General features: G+C 36.8%; 1 protein-coding gene across 6 annotated transcripts in view; it reads right to left on the reverse strand.

Annotated features, from left to right (window-relative positions):
* Positions 1–18,029, reverse strand: part of SESTD1 (SEC14 and spectrin domain containing 1) — a 163,132-nt gene that overhangs the window by 71,621 nt on the left and 73,482 nt on the right. For all 6 annotated transcript variants that reach the window (XR_005790400.1, XR_005790399.1, XM_040475531.1 and 3 more), the window contains 2 exons: positions 10,751–10,841; positions 6,018–6,131 (listed from right to left, as the gene is read on the reverse strand). Coding sequence is in view for 4 of the 6 variants with exons in the window: in XM_040475531.1 (XP_040331465.1) it covers positions 6,018–6,131; positions 10,751–10,841 (205 nt within the window). In the remaining 2 variants the exon portion in view is untranslated. The remainder of the gene's footprint in view (positions 1–6,017; positions 6,132–10,750; positions 10,842–18,029) is intronic.

The raw sequence follows: 18,029 nt of genomic DNA on the forward strand, positions 1-18,029 counted from the left end.
TTCCTAATAAAACATTCCCAAAAAAACCTAACACAGAACCTCTCACTCTGCAGGCACTCACATTTCATTTTTTATTTTACTTAATGGTAAAAATGTGTGTGGAAGATATGAATTAAAAATGTGTCTTTGCGGATTTACTACAGATTCATGTGTGTATATGTGTGTGTGTGTGTATATATATATATATATATATATTATTTCAACGTGTATGTCTGCTTGTATCTGTTAGCTGGGGAGTTATTTTTTCAGTAAGGGAAAAGTGCTTTCTGCAAAAACTAGAAAGAAGTCATAATACACGGAGCCAGAGGTGCTCCCAACAGAACGTGAAGGAAGTCTCTGGTCCTGGATCCTAGCATTAGTATGGCCTCAAAAAAAGAAAAAGGAAAAAACAGAATCAGATGCAGATTAAGAGGAGATAAGAGAAGAAAACAATTTATAATGGTGGCTGATTAACATTGCCAGTAAATAACTTTTACTCTCATGAATAACAATAAAGAATAAGGTAAAGATCCTTTGTGATTATTAGTCTCCCAATTTGAGGATAAGGTTAATGCCGTACTACTTCAATTTTATCTTGTCATTTAATAGACTACAGATACTATCATCTAACCAGCAAAAGCTATCAAAGCCACCAGGTAGAATGCTGCTGAAGGACAAAAAGTACATGAATATCTGAACTGCTAAAAGGGAAACTGAACAGGTAGGTACCTATTTCAGAGATAGGACAATACATAAGGAAATATTTAGGTGAGCAATGAGAGCTGAATATTCAATAGCTGATGAAAAACATCAGAGAAGTAAACAGGAAGAAAGTCATCTAGAAGAAAAATTTAGGAATGATGATGAGCGAGGAAATGTGAAATCATGTGGGAAAAACAAGCTGTCATTAAAACAACAAGTAGGTGTTTATTTGATGAATGTTGTTGACAGATGGTAATAAATAAACTTTGCTTATGGATTATTCTATAAAGTAAAACATACTGTTGCTTATAGGAATGCTGTACTTATAACAGTTGTACTTTAAAAATATTTAGTATATATCCAAAAACACAACCTTAATTACAACAGCCCAAATGATCCAAATAACATCAAGGAAAGTAATTTTTGATTAAACGAGAATCTATGTTGAATTTAATTATATATAGCTCTAAGTATCATATAATGGCTGTGTTGAACTGCCGCTTAAAGTTGAATGTGCTTGGCAGTACATTACCCAGCATTTGAAATTACTCTCATCTCATTAAGATATTAGGCTTTTTAATAAGTGCCTAGTGCTTATTTACTCGGGAAAATATCCTAGCTAAATCTCTTCAATGACTGAAAGAAAACAATATAGTGATATAAAAACTTTCATAGTTGGGTTTTAAACATCAATCTATGACACCAGATCTAAGCAGAGAGGAACTGTTTTCTACTTTATTTCCAAGATGCAATGTGTTTAGTCACTATGAACTCATATAGCATGAGACTCAACTAGGCACAGTATTTCTGAGCAGATGCCTATGCTTAAGCAGGATGTGACAGACTCTTCACAAAAGGGATCTTCTCTCCTATTCCATGTTCGAAGCTTTAGTTTCTAAACCACTGGCCTCTGCTCACTTTCTCTCAGAGCAACATTTCCTGCACAACTGGCATGAACAGCAGACCTCCCTGCCTGTCAGAAGTACTCACTCATCATGGCAACATTCAGGCAACCTTTACTCTCTTCCCTCACTACACTTTTATTTCTCCTCCCTCAGACGCAGTTTCTCATTCAACTATCAGGGTAACACCTTTTCTAACGGTGTTAGAAGGCAGCCTTCCCCTACAGTGCCGGCACATCTTTCCACTAAGTCCACATTCACAGTCAAGTCAACCGATGACAAAAGTACGCAAGATAAAATGGGGGTGGGGGGGGGATTCAACTCCATCTGCATAGGATGTAGAAAGCTGAGATGAACAATACTCCAACCCTCAGAACACCACCACCAGCACCACCACCACCAAAATAATGCAAGTTAATCTGCAAAATGACAACTTTTCTTCAACACACAAGAGTTACCAAGAAAACCAATTAACCTGAAAAACAGGAATAGGTTAGCACTTTCAAGAAAAGATGGGACTAGAACACTTGCTTTCCTGAGGAAAATGCCAGAAATGATACAAGCCAGGTAAGGATTAAGCTACCATTTTTAACAAATCGCTAAGGGCCAAATGTGAACCAATGTGAAAATACAAAACCTCTGGAAAGTACAGACACACGAAGAATTCAATCTCACTTGCAGGCTCTTCTACACAGACCTCCTGGGAATCATGAGAAAGATAAGGATGGTTAAGATAAGAAACTTCAGGGGCACCTAGGTGGCTCAGTTGGTTAAGCATCTTACTCTTGATGCATCTCACTCAAGTCATGATCTCATGGTTGTGAGATCGAGCCCCACGCCAGGCTCTGTGTTGAACGTGGACCCTACTTAAGATATTCTCTCTCTCTCTCCCTCTCTCTCTCTCTCTGCCCCCCATCTGACTTTCTCTCCCACTTGTACGTGCATGCACTCTCTCTCAAAAAAAAAAAAAAAAAAAAAAAGAGGTAAAAAACTTGAAACAGCCTCTCTCAGATATAGACCTGGGAGACGTGAACAGCAGCCACCACTGAAAAGGCATGAAGATGAGACAGCCCAGATTCTTCAACTCTATCTCCTCTAGAGAACAAAAACCTTTGCATGCTCAGGGAAAGGGAACAGAACCCAGATGACCTTGGAGCACAAATACAGCCCCACTGTAGCTGGAGGAAAGGAAAAAAAAATCCTCTGGTGGAGGCAAGAATATATGATGAGCCCACACTATCACAGCCCTTCTAAAGCTGGGAAAGAGGGCTCTACTTCCTAGACTCAGTGTCACAAAGCCTGCCTAAGACTGAGACTGAACCAGAATAACAAAAAATGCCCCTCAGACAAACACTGAGTAGCAAGGAACAGCAGTCTTTGGTTGACTATATATTTGGTTGCATCTATAATGCAGAGAGAGATCTTTTCTGAGGCAAGGTACAAAGGAAAGACCTATAGCTGAGGGTGAAATAAACACTGAAAAAAACAGTCTCTGGCAAGCTAGCACCATCTTCAACACAAGGTAGCTCAAGAGGAATTTGAAGCCTGTGGTGCACTAAGGAAAATAAAAGCAACAACAAAAGCCAAAGCCAACTCAACTCCTGGCGCAGCTAACTCTCCTGCCCCACTAAAAACCTAGCGAAAACCAAGATGGGTCCATGAATAGGCACAAATACTATTTACTTCAGTCTTTACTATCCTAAACAACATGTCCAACATGCCACAAAAAATAACAAGGCATGCAAAAGGCAATCAGGAATCAAAGCAAATGACGTAACTAGAGTAAGACAGACCCAGATACTGGAACTATCAGGTAAGGAATTTAAAGTAACTATAATACATGCTAAAGGTTCTCATGGAAAAACTACAAGAAAACAGGCAAGAACAGATGGGGGATTTCAGCAAAAAGAAACTATAACAAAGAATCAAAAAGAAATACTACAAACAAAACACATGGTAACACAGATGAAGTTGAGTTTACAATGAATGACTCATCAATAAACTCAACAAAGCCAAAGAAACAAACAGTAAACCTGAAAATGTTATCAACAGATGGGCGCCTGGATGGCTCAGTTGGTTAAGTGGCTCTCTTTAGCTCAGGTCATGATCTCAGTTTGTGAGTTCAAGCCCCACGCTGGGTTCTGTGCTGACAGCTCAGAGCCTGGAGCCTGCTTCATATTCTATGTCTCCATCTCTCTCTGCCCCTCCCCCGCTCATGCTGTCTCTCTCTCTCTCTCTCAAAAATAAAATAAAAACATTAAAAATATTTTTTTTTTAAAAAATGACAATGGATCAACAGGAAATACCCGAGGGGGAAAAAAAAACATGGAAAAATAAAAGAGAACACCAACCCAGAAATTTTCAAATGGTCTAATATACATGCAATTAGAATTCTAGAAGAAGTAGAAAAAGAAAATGGAGCAGATAAAATATTCGAAAAGAAAGTAAGAATTTTCCAAAATTGATGGCAGACATCAAACCAGAGATGCAAGAAGTTCAGGGAACACCAAAGAGAATAAATACTAAATAAAATACATCAAGGCATTACATAATAAAACTGCAGAAAAAACAAAAACTAAATGAAAAATCTTGAAGGTGGCCAATGGGGGAAAAAATATATGGCACACAGGGGACCAAGGATACAAATAACAGAACTCTCCACAGAAGCTATGGAAATAAGTCACTGGTATGATAATGTCCTGAAAGACACAATGAAACAAAATTCTATAACCACCGAAAATACCTTTCAGAACCATATTAGAAATAATGGTCTTTGTTTGTTTGGTTTTTTCAGGGAAAAAAAAAGGCTGAAAAAATTCAATGATAACAGACCTGCACTGCAAGATACATTAAAGGAAGCCTTTTAGACAGAGGACTATATTAGACAAAAAGATGAATCTCCAAAAAGAAATGAAGAACACCAGAAACGGCATAAAGATGAAATTCTTTTTTTATCTTGAACTGATGTAAAGAGACTATCTATGACAAAAATAGTAGCCATCTATTGTGTGTTTACAGAATAGAAGTAAAATGTATGAAAACAAGGGGAGAAAATATTGGATATACAGTGTTTTAGGTAATTTCCACTATATGTTAAGTGGTATATTATTTGCAAGTAATAGTCCATTAATTAAAGATGTATATTATAGGGGCACTTGAGTGGCCCAGTCCGTTAAGTGTCAGACTTCAGCTCAGGTCATGATCTTGCGGTTCATGAGTCCGAGCCCTGCATCAGGCTGTGTGCTGACAGCTCAGAGCCTGGAGCCTGCTTCCAATTCTGTCTCCTTCTCTCTGCCCCTTCCCTGCTCATGCTCTATCTCTCTCTCTCTCAAAAAGAAATAAACATAAAAAAAAAAAAAAGATATAGACTGTAAACCTAGGGTGTACACACACAAAAAAAATCTAAATAAGAGATATAAACTACAATACGGATAAAATGTTATCATAAAAAATAATCCAAAAAATAGAAAAAGAACCAAAAAATACACAAAACCTAGCAAGATAGATTTTAAACCACCTGGTTTTATGAAATACTAAAATAACAGATTATGAGAATGGATATGAAGCAAGACCTAGGGGCACCTGGGTGCTCAATCAGGCATCTAACTTCGGCTCAGGTCTTGATCTCGTATTTCATGGGTTTGAGCACTATCGCCAACGGCCAAAGTATGGAGAGAACCCAAATGTCCATCAACAGATGAATGGATAAAGAAGGTGTGGTATATATATACAATGGAGTATTGCTCATCAATCAAAAAGAATGAAATCTTGCCATCTGCAACAACGTGGATGGAACTAGAGTGTATTATGCTAAGCAAAAGCAGTCAGAGAAAGACAAACATCATATGACTTCACTCATATGTGGAATTTAAGATACAAAACAGATGAATATAAGGGAAGGGAAACAAAAATAATATAAAAACAGGGAGGGAGCCTCTCTCGCCCTGTATTTAAGAGACTCTTAAATACAGAGAACTGAGGGGTTTGTTGCTGGAGGGGTTGTGGGTGGGGGGATGGGCTAAATGGGCAAGGGTTAAGGAGGACACTTGCTGGGATGAGCAGAGGGTGTTATATGTAGGGGATGAATCACTGGATTCTATCTCTGAAATCATTATTGCACTGTATGCTAACTAACGTGGATATAAACTTAAAAATAATAATTTTAAAAATATGTTACGACTAGGAAAAAAAACGCTAAAAAATACAGAGTGATACAAATGAAAACAAGAAAGAATTTGTGGTCTTTGACAAGGAATCATAATCTATTCAACAAGTATGTGAATGTCAATTATACACTAATCATTGCTTAGGCACTGTGTGAGAACTGCTTGAGCACAGCTTAGTATCCAATGACAAGCAAACAAAATAATATCAGCAAAATGCTATTTTTAAAGATACAACACACTTCTGCTTTTTTATATAGAGTATATTTACCTCAAAGCCAAGTCTATCCTTTTCTTTCCAAAAACAAAAATGTGTTACTTTCTTATCCCAGAATTCATCGGGCTTCACTACACAAACAAGGGACACCTCAGCTGGAACAACATTCTATGAAATACAAAAAATAATAATTATAAATTAGACATGTAAAATGAATAACTTATTAACACCATAAATTACTAAATGTTCATGGTTAGGCTGAATAATTAAAAGACCTTTGGAAAAGAATTAAAATAATAAAGAAATATTCCAAACTTCAAAACATACATGGCAATAAAGAAATACTTGGAAAGACAAGCTGATTCAGAAAAGACTTCAAATAAACAATGTAACAAAAACAGTACATGTGGGGATGCCTAGATGGCTCAGTCTGTTAAGTGTCCGACTTTGGCTCAGGTCATAAGCTCATGGTTCCTGAGTTCAAGCTCAGCATCAGGCTCTACTCTTGACAGTGCAGAGCCTGCTTGGGATTCTCTCTCTCTCCCCCATTCTCTGTCACTCCCCCACAATCTCTCTCTCAAAATAAACAAACTTTAAAAATAAATAAATAAACACCGTACATATGAAATCACTTTTGTGTTTTACTGAATCTTTGTAATAGGTAATGTTCAGATTAAACTACAATATAATTTAAATTAAATAACTATCAAATTTTGTTTTTGTGTTGAAAAAATTTTTGGGGCATAATAAAATCATCTTGGAGAATTTCTTCAAATGATGTAAAATCAATTTTTTCACAAAATAAATTTTTTGCTGGCAATTATACAAAAGAGCCAAGATTCTACTTGATTATTAACTTGAAGAAGAGGATAAGCTTTGACAAATACAATTTCACATTTACTAGATATGGTTATTCATATTACCTTAAAAAGAATGGAAATTAACATTTACTGAGTCAATAAATATTCCATGTATATTTTATCAGCAAACCCATATAGTCTATCTTTAAAATAGATCTGAGGGCGCCTGGATAGCTCAGTCAGTTGAGCGTTCAACTTTGGCTCAGGTCGTGATCTCTCGGTTCATGAATTCGAGCCCCATGTCAGGCTCTATGCTAACAGCTCGGAGCCTGGAGCTGTTTCGGATTCTGTGTCTCCTCTCTTTCTGCCCCTCCCCTGTTCATACGCATGCACGAGTGCTTTCTCTCTCTCTCAATAAATAATACAATACATCTTAAATCTATCCATTTCTACCACCTGCATTGCTAACATTCCCAAACTAGTCAGCCTTTTAAAATATCCTCTTAACAGGCCTCCCTTCTTCATATTTTCTCATGCTCAGAGTAAAATTCAAACTCCTACCAAGGCCTAGAAAGCCCTCCAAGCTCAGGGCCCCAATGACCCTCAGACCTCACCTCATACCCCTCTCCCCACAGATCACTCCCCTACCACAGCCACACTAAGTTTCCTGCTGTTCCTGCCTCAAGCTTATGCCCTTGATGTTTCCTCAGTCAGGAATGTTTTTTGCCCCGTACACAGAAGAATGTTCCCTCTATTTAAGATTCTACTCAAATATTCCCTTTTCAGACAGACCTTCCCTGACGACCCTATCTAAAGTAGCACCATATGACTCGGTCTCCTTTTACCACTATATTTTTCTTCATAGCATTTATCACTATCTGATGTTACATTACTTAGTAATTTGCCTAATTACTTACTATCTGTAGTAATGTACTACTTTATGTAAGATATCTAATATCTTACTATCATGTCAGTCCTATATCTCCAGCCTTTGATAGTGCCTGGTATATAGAAGATACTCCATAAATAACTTTAAATAAATGAATTCACATTAAATAAAATTGAGAGAATGAGATCTACTTGAATTTCACAGAAGAATAAACAGAGTTTCAAAGAACTAAAGTAACTTGTCCAATATGACAGAGTTGTTCAGTGATGGAGCTTAAAGAGAAACCAGATCTGACTCTAAAGTTCTATCACACCATTTCAAATGTTCTAGACCAGGAGTCAGTAAATTCTCTCTCAAAGTGTAGACAGTAAACATTTTAGGCTTTGCAGGCGATATAGTCTCTGTTGCAACTACTTCAATCCTGTCATTATAGTATGAAAGCAGCCATAAACCATATAAATGAATGGGCATAGTTGAGTTCCAACAAAACTTTATTTATGAATTCTAGGGGTCAAATACCATTCAAGACCATAAATGGCAAAACTGAATAACAATAATAATAAATTATGGTTATAATTAATTATTATTAAGGAGAAAATAGAAATCTTTCCATTTAAACATGTTATTGGGCACATCACAAATCTAGTGCCCCCTGCAATTACCAGGCTATGAATTAGTTAAGTAAATTCAACAGTATCAAAGTTATCAGAGAGGCTGGGAAACTTAGGGTAGACTGAGGTTTATTTATATATTGACTTTTGGAAGACTATTATTTCAAAATCACTGAATATTAAAGTTGCAAGAAACAAGAGAAACCAAACTCATTTTAGAGAATATTAGTTACAAAGCCAACACTAAGCTCTGGGATCCCAAACAACTGGTACTCGTACCTTTTGAAATTAAAGCAATGAATGATTTTGTATGAAGAAAATGCTTGAGTAAACAAAAGGCCATTGCAACTTCTGAAAATGTTAACTACTAATAAATCCAAAAGTTGTTAAAATACCTATCGGAAAAGAAATCCCAAGAGGGGATTAAATCATCCATTGACTGTTCTTCAAAACTGCCAATGATCAAAGTCCAGTTCAAACAGCAAGCCCCAAACAGGTCATCTGTGACACAGGTGAATGACAGGATGAAAGGAAGAACAACACAAGGTCATAATTAATGGATTTCTCACCTAATAGTTATTTTAACAACTTTTACTGAGAAGAATTCATCTTCACGGGTGGGATATAAAAGTACTCAGAACATATCTGACAGAAAAAGTTATGGGATATCAATCTGTGCTCCCTTAAAAACTGATCCTCTAGAGGCTATATCCTTTCCAACGCGAAGGAGTAATCCTAATGATGAAGGTTTAGGCCACACGTTTGAATACAAGGTAATGGGTACCTTATTTGGGAACCTCCTCCAATACATCCCACTGGTAAATATACACTTTGTAAAGGATAAAAACAAGACTTAGGGGTTGGACCATGTTAAGTTCTAACTGTGGCTCTTTCCCATGTTCACTGTATGAACCTGGCTAAGTTACTTAAAATCTTTGAGCCTCAGTTGACCCTTGGGGATAACAAAACCTGCCTCCCAAGGTTCTGAGGATAAAATTAAACGACATAATTTACATACGAAGCTTAGTACAGTCTTAACCATATTAACCATATGCTTAATCATATTAACACTAAAAATATCCTCATCCCTCAAATCCCTTTTTCCTAATAGTCCCAAATAAAAAATGAAATACTAAGAATCATTCTCCATGGGGCACCTGGGTGGCTCAGTCAGCTGAGCATCTGACTCTTGATTTCAGCTCAGGTCATGATCTCACAGTTCATGGGATTGAGCCCCATGTCGGCTCTGTGCTGATAGCACAGAGCCTGCTTGGGATCCTCTTTCCCTCTTTCTGCCCCTCCCTGTCTCTGCCTGTGTGCTTTCTCTCTCTCTCTCACACAATAAATAAATAAACATTAACAAAAAAAAAAAAAAAAAAAAGGATCATTCTCCTTAGTTATCATTTGAAATTTTACATTATCTTCCTTTCCACAGAACCCCAAAGCAGCTACTAATTATTTCCCAATCCATTTAAAATTCTTGATCTTTCTTCCAATATCTTTAATATTTACTTAACTGAATTTCACTATCCTATGTAACTGCCAACTTCTATTTTCCCCAAACCGACCTGCCATCAACTCTCTTCATTATATTTGCTTCATTTCTGAGCTATCACTAAGTCAGTGTCCCTGCCAGGAATGCCCTTTTCACTTTCTTTCATCTAAATTAGATCATCTCTTTTATTTAACTCACTTAACTTCTACATTCTCTTGAAGCCCTTCTACAGAAACCCAGATATGTGTAAGCAATCTGCCTTTCAATCACTCAACTGTTTTATTTTTCTATTTCAGATCACAACATCTTCAATACCCTTATAATAAAGCAACAAATAGTTACTAGGTCCCTAGAACATGCGAAGGATCATGAAAACGTTCTGTGAGGAACACAGAAAAACACAGACTAGGCTCAGACCACAGACTTTGTAACTGCAGCTGTTTATTAAATGCTGGTTTGTGGGCTGCTAAAATCCCCAAGGACACAACTGTCAAGTACATTTCTTCTGGCTTAGAAATAAATAACAACACCATCATGAGTCCTGGTGCTTTTCGGAGGAAAGGAACAAAAGGGAAAAGACTGCTCAGAACCACATGAGAAGCTTTTTCAGAACAGACTTACCCAAATCGTGCTCTCTACCTACAGGATCAGAATGGAGTAGACAGGGGATGATGCAGATACCACAGCCTGGCAAAAGCTCCCAGTTAAGTCCGACAACATCACACTTTTAGTCTCACTGGCCTACTTATTAAATTTATTAAACATGACATACTATTTTTGATCATTTACAAACCTTTAGGTCTGAAATTTATTTTACTAATCAAAGTCATACCTCTAAGAATTGAATTTTAAAAATCCAGTAGTGTCCATTTCAGAACTCAGTCACTGCCGAGAAGTCTGGGCACAGTCCAATAAATGAAATGCATTTCCATTATCACTTTATCTGTTGCTATAAAATAAAACCATTTCCTGATAGACAAAAATAAAATTACCTGTAGCATTAAGACTACTGTTTTCACCACATTCCACTGTGATTTTCTGCCATCCACAATCACGGTAAATCCTCTAGCCTTACACTTTTCACTGAAACAACAACAACAAAAAATTACAAAACATTAAAATGGCCTTCATATTTTGTTCTTTATAATCCTAAATAAAGTTTATAGCTTAATCATATATGGAGCAGCATTAATCTCACTTGATCTGGCTTACGCTGTCATTAATAAAATGTTTAAGAGTATCCTTTCAGTTTTCTCAAACAATTTACTTTTTTCATTTCAGGAAATGTTGACAATCTACAAACTAATCTGGCAAGAAAATTACTCTGAAAGTACAGAATGTCAATGGCCTAAAAAAAGGAAGAAATCAAAGCAACATTCAAATAATCTCAAAAGTCTTTCAATTTCTTCATCTGTAAAATGGGATCACAGTGAAGTAGATAACTAGTGGCTGCCAAGTGCTTACAGATTCTTACCTCTCCTTCCTGCTAGAAGTATAAGGTTAAAACAGGTAGAAAATAGCATAAGCTATGACTAACCGATAGAAATGGATTCCCTGGTGTTCTTTTTAGGAAATTTAATGAGATGAGGTAGAATTTGGTCTACATAGTAATTCAAAGCCTGAATACTCCATGTATGAACATACCACCCACCTCTGCATTCTCAGATATTTGACCAACAAAATAAATATCTTGAGTATTGGAATGTGTTACTGCTATATATTATATTCAATTATTCAAGTATTAAACACTTCCCAAAAGCCTACCCTAGTAAAATGCAACAACTGTGTTGAAAAACTCCATTCTACAGACCAAACTACATAGATGCTTTATTATTATTATTATCTACTTATAAAATCAATTCAGTGCAAGGATCTCAACTGTCCTCCCTCCAATACAATAGAGACATTTAGTTTTACTTAGCAGGGCAAGGAATTGGTAGTGAAACCTCTCCACACTCAAAGTTCTATCAGTTACATATATTATAGGAAAGGTAATTACCAACCCTTTCCTAAAATATAAATCCAACAATCCAGGGGATTTTACCAATCCTGCCTTACTTCCTCCAACTATTCACATTAGCCTCAAGATGGTTCTTGGAAAAGTGAGGTCTAATTCCACTGACAAACAATAAAGTTTTAAGAATGGGGATGGTATTATTAAAGGTTTCTAAGATCCCCTGTAGGCAGGGATAGAAGCTGAGTTTCCAAAGGAAACAGAGAACTACTCAAAAGATGAGGCAAATTGAAAAAATGTCCATACAAAAAATATGCACACAAACGTTCACAGCAGCATAATTCCTAACAGCCAAAAGCAGAAACAACTCAAATGTCCATCAATGATGAACAGGAAAACAAAATGTGGTGATCTATACAATGCAATATTGTTCAATACAAAAAGGAATGAAGTACTGGTACATACTACAACATAGATTAACCTTGAAAACATTATGCTAAGTGAAAGAAGCCAGACACAAAAGCCCACATATTGTATGATTCCATTTACATGAAACTTCCAGAATAAACAAATCCACAGAGACAGAAAACAGATTAAGAGCTGCCAAGGGCTAGGAGGAGAAGAGACTGGGGAGTGAATTCTAATGGGTACAACATTTTGGGGGGGAGGGGGCAAATAATAAGAGTGCATGATGGATACACAACCTTGTCAATATACTGAAAACCACTAAACTACAGTTAAAAAGGTGATGTTTAAGGTATGTGAATTATATCTCAATTAAAACAATGGTTAAGTACTCTGTTTTTGGATTTTGCATTTTAAAACAAAGGATTCATTAGGTATTCTTTGGGAGAAAAAATGTGAGATAATACAATGATCACTTTGGATTAGCAAGAGCATATAAAGACTTGCTTGGGGAAGCAAATCTGATACCTAACTGCTAGTTGAAGGATCAGGTAAGGAAGAAATTCCTAGAGTTTCCCAGCAACAAGACATCTAGGAAGATCACTTTAACTTAGGTAGGATACAAGACCAAGAGAGGTCAACCTAGGTCAGGTAGCTGGCTGTTGAGTAGTCTTCAGAGAAGTAAAACCAACTGAGGGTCTCTGCCAATGCATTGTAGAAATTTGCAGGAGCAGGACATAAGACACACAGAGCTGTTCAGTGGAAGGCCTCCCCTCACCGGTACTAGAGACAAGGTCAGTGTGCCATCCCCATAATTTGGTACTTTCTTTTCAATTGGCAACTGCATCTCGGAGATACAGGTTACACAACCATTTTGTTAAAGAAGTTTTATGTGAATAATACATTTATATTTCAAAGCACACTCTAAATTAATCTGTATGTTAAGACAAAGAAAGTAAGGAAGTTTGAAAATACCATCTGCAGTAATCTTAAGGGCGTAAAAGTGCTCTAAATTTATCTTTTGGGGTAGTTAAAAAAACACCCTTAATCATAATTTTCTCACATTTTACTAAGATAATGAAAATAAAATTGAAGGATACTATTTGAAAATTGAAAGACCAGTGATGTCTCAACTATGGGAATGGATCGTGGGTTTTTGTTCTGTTTTTACATTCCTACAAGTGGAGAGATAGTTTCAACTCTTTTCTAGTATTTTAAGTTTAGGAGCATGTTCTGTCCTCTATAAAGGGTATGTTAGAGTAGCTGCAGTGCTAATATTAATAAATTTCTATACTTTTAATATGTTTATAATTACATCTAAAGAACAATAAAAACAATCTATTAAGACTGTCTCGTTGGTCCTCCCCCATTTGAGCCTTTCAAGGGTGAGGTAGCTACATTAAAACAACTATTAAAAGAGGAGAGGCTCCTTAAGAAGCTCACTCACTTTGACTAGAAACAGACTGGGGATTTCTGGGGTTCAGTACACTGTAGCTCTTCACTAATTTCTTTAATTAAAACTCTTCCACTTATAGAGCTCTGTTTATACTTAAATAATAGCAACTAATTTCACTTATGCTTTTATTATAACTTATTTACAATGTATCCTTAGATAACATGCTTCCAGAAAGCAAGGATATTATCTGACTGATATCCTGGCAGCTTTAGCACAGTGCTTTAAATATAAATACCCTTTAAAAATATTAGAGGGTGTACACTGTATCACTCCCCAGTCAGAAAGCAACAAGTGGCTTTCCTTCTCCTTCAGAACGGAGGCCCTTACCATGGTTTACAAGATTCTCTCTATGATCTGTTTCTAGACTCTCTGACCACTGTTCTAGAACTCTGTCCCTCTCTCAAACTGCTCCCACCAAATTACCTCCTTGCTGATTCCACAAGCCTGCTTTCACCTCAGGGCATCTGCACTAACTGCTCTTTCATAAATGCTCTTTCCTAAATACTCTTCCATCAGATATCTGTGCTACTTGCCCCTCACTTCCATCAGCTCTGGTAAAATATTATCTTATCATTTTGTGAAATAGTACCACACACACCATCCTTAACTCTTTTCATGTTTTGTCTTCATAGCATTCATAAACATCCAACAAACTGTGTGCTTATTGGTAATATTCATTTGATCGTTAGCTATAAGGCCCATAAGGGGAGGGACTGGGTCTCCTCTCTTCACCCATTTCCTCAGCACCTAGAACAATGAGGAGTTCATTGCAGGGTCTCACATATTTACTGAGTGACTACAGACTTGTGGTATTAACAACTGTATAATTTTTTGGCAACTCATTAAAGCTCTGCGTTCTGGTGTTTATTCTGTAACATAAATGAGTTTTTCTACAATTTTGAAGAATTGACTTAAGACCCAAGTTTGAATGAAAAAAAATAAAATAAAACTAAAGAAAATGGAAGGGTGACTTCTATAGATATTGAATCACTACAGAATCAATAGTAATCTGATCAAGACTAATCTGGGTAAGTACTTGGCAGCATTTCTATAAAGAAGATTTAAGAGTGGGGAGATGATTCTTAAGGTAACTTTCCAATCCTGATGATGTACCATGATTCTATATTGGGATGGTCAACAAGTTCCTAAACTTTAAGCTGGAAAATAATGATTTTAAATACAGGTATACCTCATTTTATTGTACTCTGCTTTACTGCACTTCACAGGCCCTGCATTTTTTACAAACTGAAGGTTTGTGTGGCAACCCTGGTCCAGCAACTCTATAGGCACCACTTGCTCACTTAATGTCTCTGTGTCCTACTTTAGTAATTCTCGCAGTATTTTTTTTATATTTACTTATTTTTGAGAGAAAGATTGTAAGCAGGGGAGGGGCAGAGAGAGAGAGAGAGAAAGAGAGAGAGAGAGAGAGAGAGAGAGAGAATCCAAAGCAGGCTCTGCGCTGCCAGTGTTGAGCCCAGTGTGGGGCTCAATCTCATGAACCATGAGATCATGACCTGAGCCAAGATCAAGAGTCAGACACTTGACTGACTGAGCCACCCAGGCACCCCAATTCTCGCAATATTTCAAACTCCAAATTATATATATTTGTTACGGTGATCTGTGATCTTTAATGTTCCTACCATAGTTGTTTTGGGGTACCACAAACCACATCCCTATAAGATAGAGAACTGAATACGTGTTGTGTGTGTTCTGACTGCTCTACCAACAGTTGTTCCTCTGTCTCCCTCTCTCCTCGGGCCTCCCTAGTTGCTGAGACACAGTAATATTGAAATTAGGCCAATTAACAACTGCTCAGTAGCCTCTAAGTGTTCAAATGATTTTGTTCTTTGAATCGAAAGCTAAAAATGATTAAGCTTGGTGAGAAAGGCATGAAGAAAACCAACAAAGGCGAAAAGCTAGGTCTCTTTCACCAGTCAGCCAAGTTGTGAATGTAAAGGAAAAATTTACTGGAGGAAATTAAAAGTGCTACTCCTATGAACAAATGAACTATAAGAAAGCAAAACATTCTTTGGAGAAAGTTTCAGTGGTCTGATTAATCTTCTGATTAAACCAGCCACGACATTCCCTTAAACCAAAGCCCAATCCAGACAGTACTATGGAGGCTGAGAGAGGTGAGGAAGCTGTAGGACAAAAGTCTGAAATTAGCAGAGTTTGATCTGTAAGGTTTAAGAAAGGAAAGCCACCTTTAGAATGTAAAATTGCAAGGTAAAGCAGCAAGTGCTGATATAGAACCTGCAGCAAGTTCTCCAGAAGATCTAGCTAGGATCATTAATGAAGTTGGTTTACTCTACAGCAGATTTTCAATGTAGACAGAACAGTCTTCTATTAGAACAGCATCTTTAGGAGATGCCATCTAGGACTTGCACAGCTAGAGAGGAGAACTTAACAGCTGACTGTCTAAGGGCAGGCTGTCTTGTCAGGGTTGACACAGCTGATGACTAAGTTGAAGCCAATACTCATTTACCATTCTGAAAGGCCTAGGGTCCCTAAGAATTATGCAGATCTACTCTGCCTGATTGTGTAAATGAAATAACAAACCCTGGATGAAAACACATCTGTTCACAACATGGTATGCTGAATGGGCTTAAGCCCACTGTAGAAACCTACTGCTCAGAAAAACTGATACCTTTTAAACTATTACTGTTTACTGACACTGCACCTATTCACCCAAGAGCTCTGATGGAGGTGTACAATGAGATTAATGTTATTTTCATGCCTGCTAACACAATATCCACTCTGCAGCCCATGGACCAAGGAGTAATTCTGACAAGGAGTAATTCTGACTTTCAAGTCTTATTATTTGAATATTTCAAAAATCTATAACTGCCAGAGACAGTGATTCCTCTGATGGATCTGGGCAAGTAAATTTAAAACCTTCTGGAAAGGATTCGCCATTCTAGATGACATTAAAAACATTCTTGATTCATGGGAAGAGATCAAAATATCGACAATAACAGAAGTTTGGAAGAAGGTAATTCCAACTCTCATGGATGATTTCGAGGCTTCAAAACTTGATTGAAGAAATAACTGCAGATGTGGCTTTCCTGTCATATTGGCTTCACTGCAGTGATCTAGAGCCAAACACGCAATTATCTCCAGGATATGCCTGTATATACTGAATATACTGTTGAAAGGAAATGTGAAAACAAATTAAAAAGTCTTTCAAATGTCTTTTATAAGACCATATTCACCAAGGCTGTTTCATATATCAATCATCAGCTGTGATAGATCCAGGTTAAATGTGAACAAATACTAAAAGTTACCAATAAATATGGCACTGTGACGATAGCAGAGGTGGCTGCAGAGCAGTAATCAGGAACACAAACCAGTGGTCAAAATGCCAGGTTCAAATTCCCCTTGGTTTACCACATGCTCTTGGTCAAGACACCTAAATTGCCTACTCTTTCTATGTCTCAGAACCCTCATACATAAGATGGGGATAATGATGACTGAACTCATCCCATAAGTTTGTTAAAAGAATTAAATGACTTAACGGTATCTATTATTTCCTGAAATCTAAGATATCCTTTTCACATATACTTCCCAATCATAATCCACAAGCAAATCCTCAGGTCAGGTCCATTCTGAATTTAAAGTCCTACAAAGGAAAGAAATACCAGCCTAGACAAACTTCTGTCCATCAAAATAGTTTCTAATGAGCTGGCAACTTCAGTATGTTTGAATTTTCCGACAAAATATAAGATGTTCTCAGAATGGTCAGTTACTAGGTTTAGTCAGCCCACATTTCAGTACACAGAGCTCTGAGAAACTGAAGCAGTAAAATAAAATAGAAGGTAGAAACCCATATCCATAAGCCACACTACCACCGACTAAGAATAAGGTACTACACTGGGCTATGAAAAATACAAATTATAAGATACAGTTTCTCCCCTCAAGGAGCTCAGAATCATTTAGAAAGATGAAAGAATAAGGAGTATTTCAGTTAGTGTCTACTATACAGTCACAGACATATAATTTGTTACTAAGGAAACAATATACGCTTTTGAAATTAAAAAAATCAAGACAAATAATAAATGTAAAAATAAATAAAAAATCAAGAATCATCATTAAACACATTATGGTTAAATTCCTGAAGAGTCAGAAACAGTGAGTGCTATAAATCTGGATAACAGCAGAATCTGGGAAGGATCTACATAAAGGAGCTAATAAGCTTTAATGTGAAGGACAGACACTGAGCATAAAGAATATGAGCAAAGGCACTATATTAAGTTGAGAAAGTTTCTTAATTTCTCCGCCCTCATTTTTTCATCTATAAAATAGAAATAATATTATCTACCATTATTTTGAAAACTGAGTTAGTAAAAGTACTAAAACTAAGTGCCTTACATAATAAGTGCTCAAGAAATATTAACTGAAAAGGTGAGTCTAATCATACAAGGTCGTGGCAGAGAAGACTGAAAGACTGCCCTTGAGA

This window comes from Herpailurus yagouaroundi, unplaced genomic scaffold (genome assembly GCF_014898765.1).
Source record: "Herpailurus yagouaroundi ecotype Mexico unplaced genomic scaffold, PumYag 140, whole genome shotgun sequence".
Taxonomy (NCBI): Eukaryota; Metazoa; Chordata; class Mammalia; order Carnivora; family Felidae; genus Herpailurus; species Herpailurus yagouaroundi.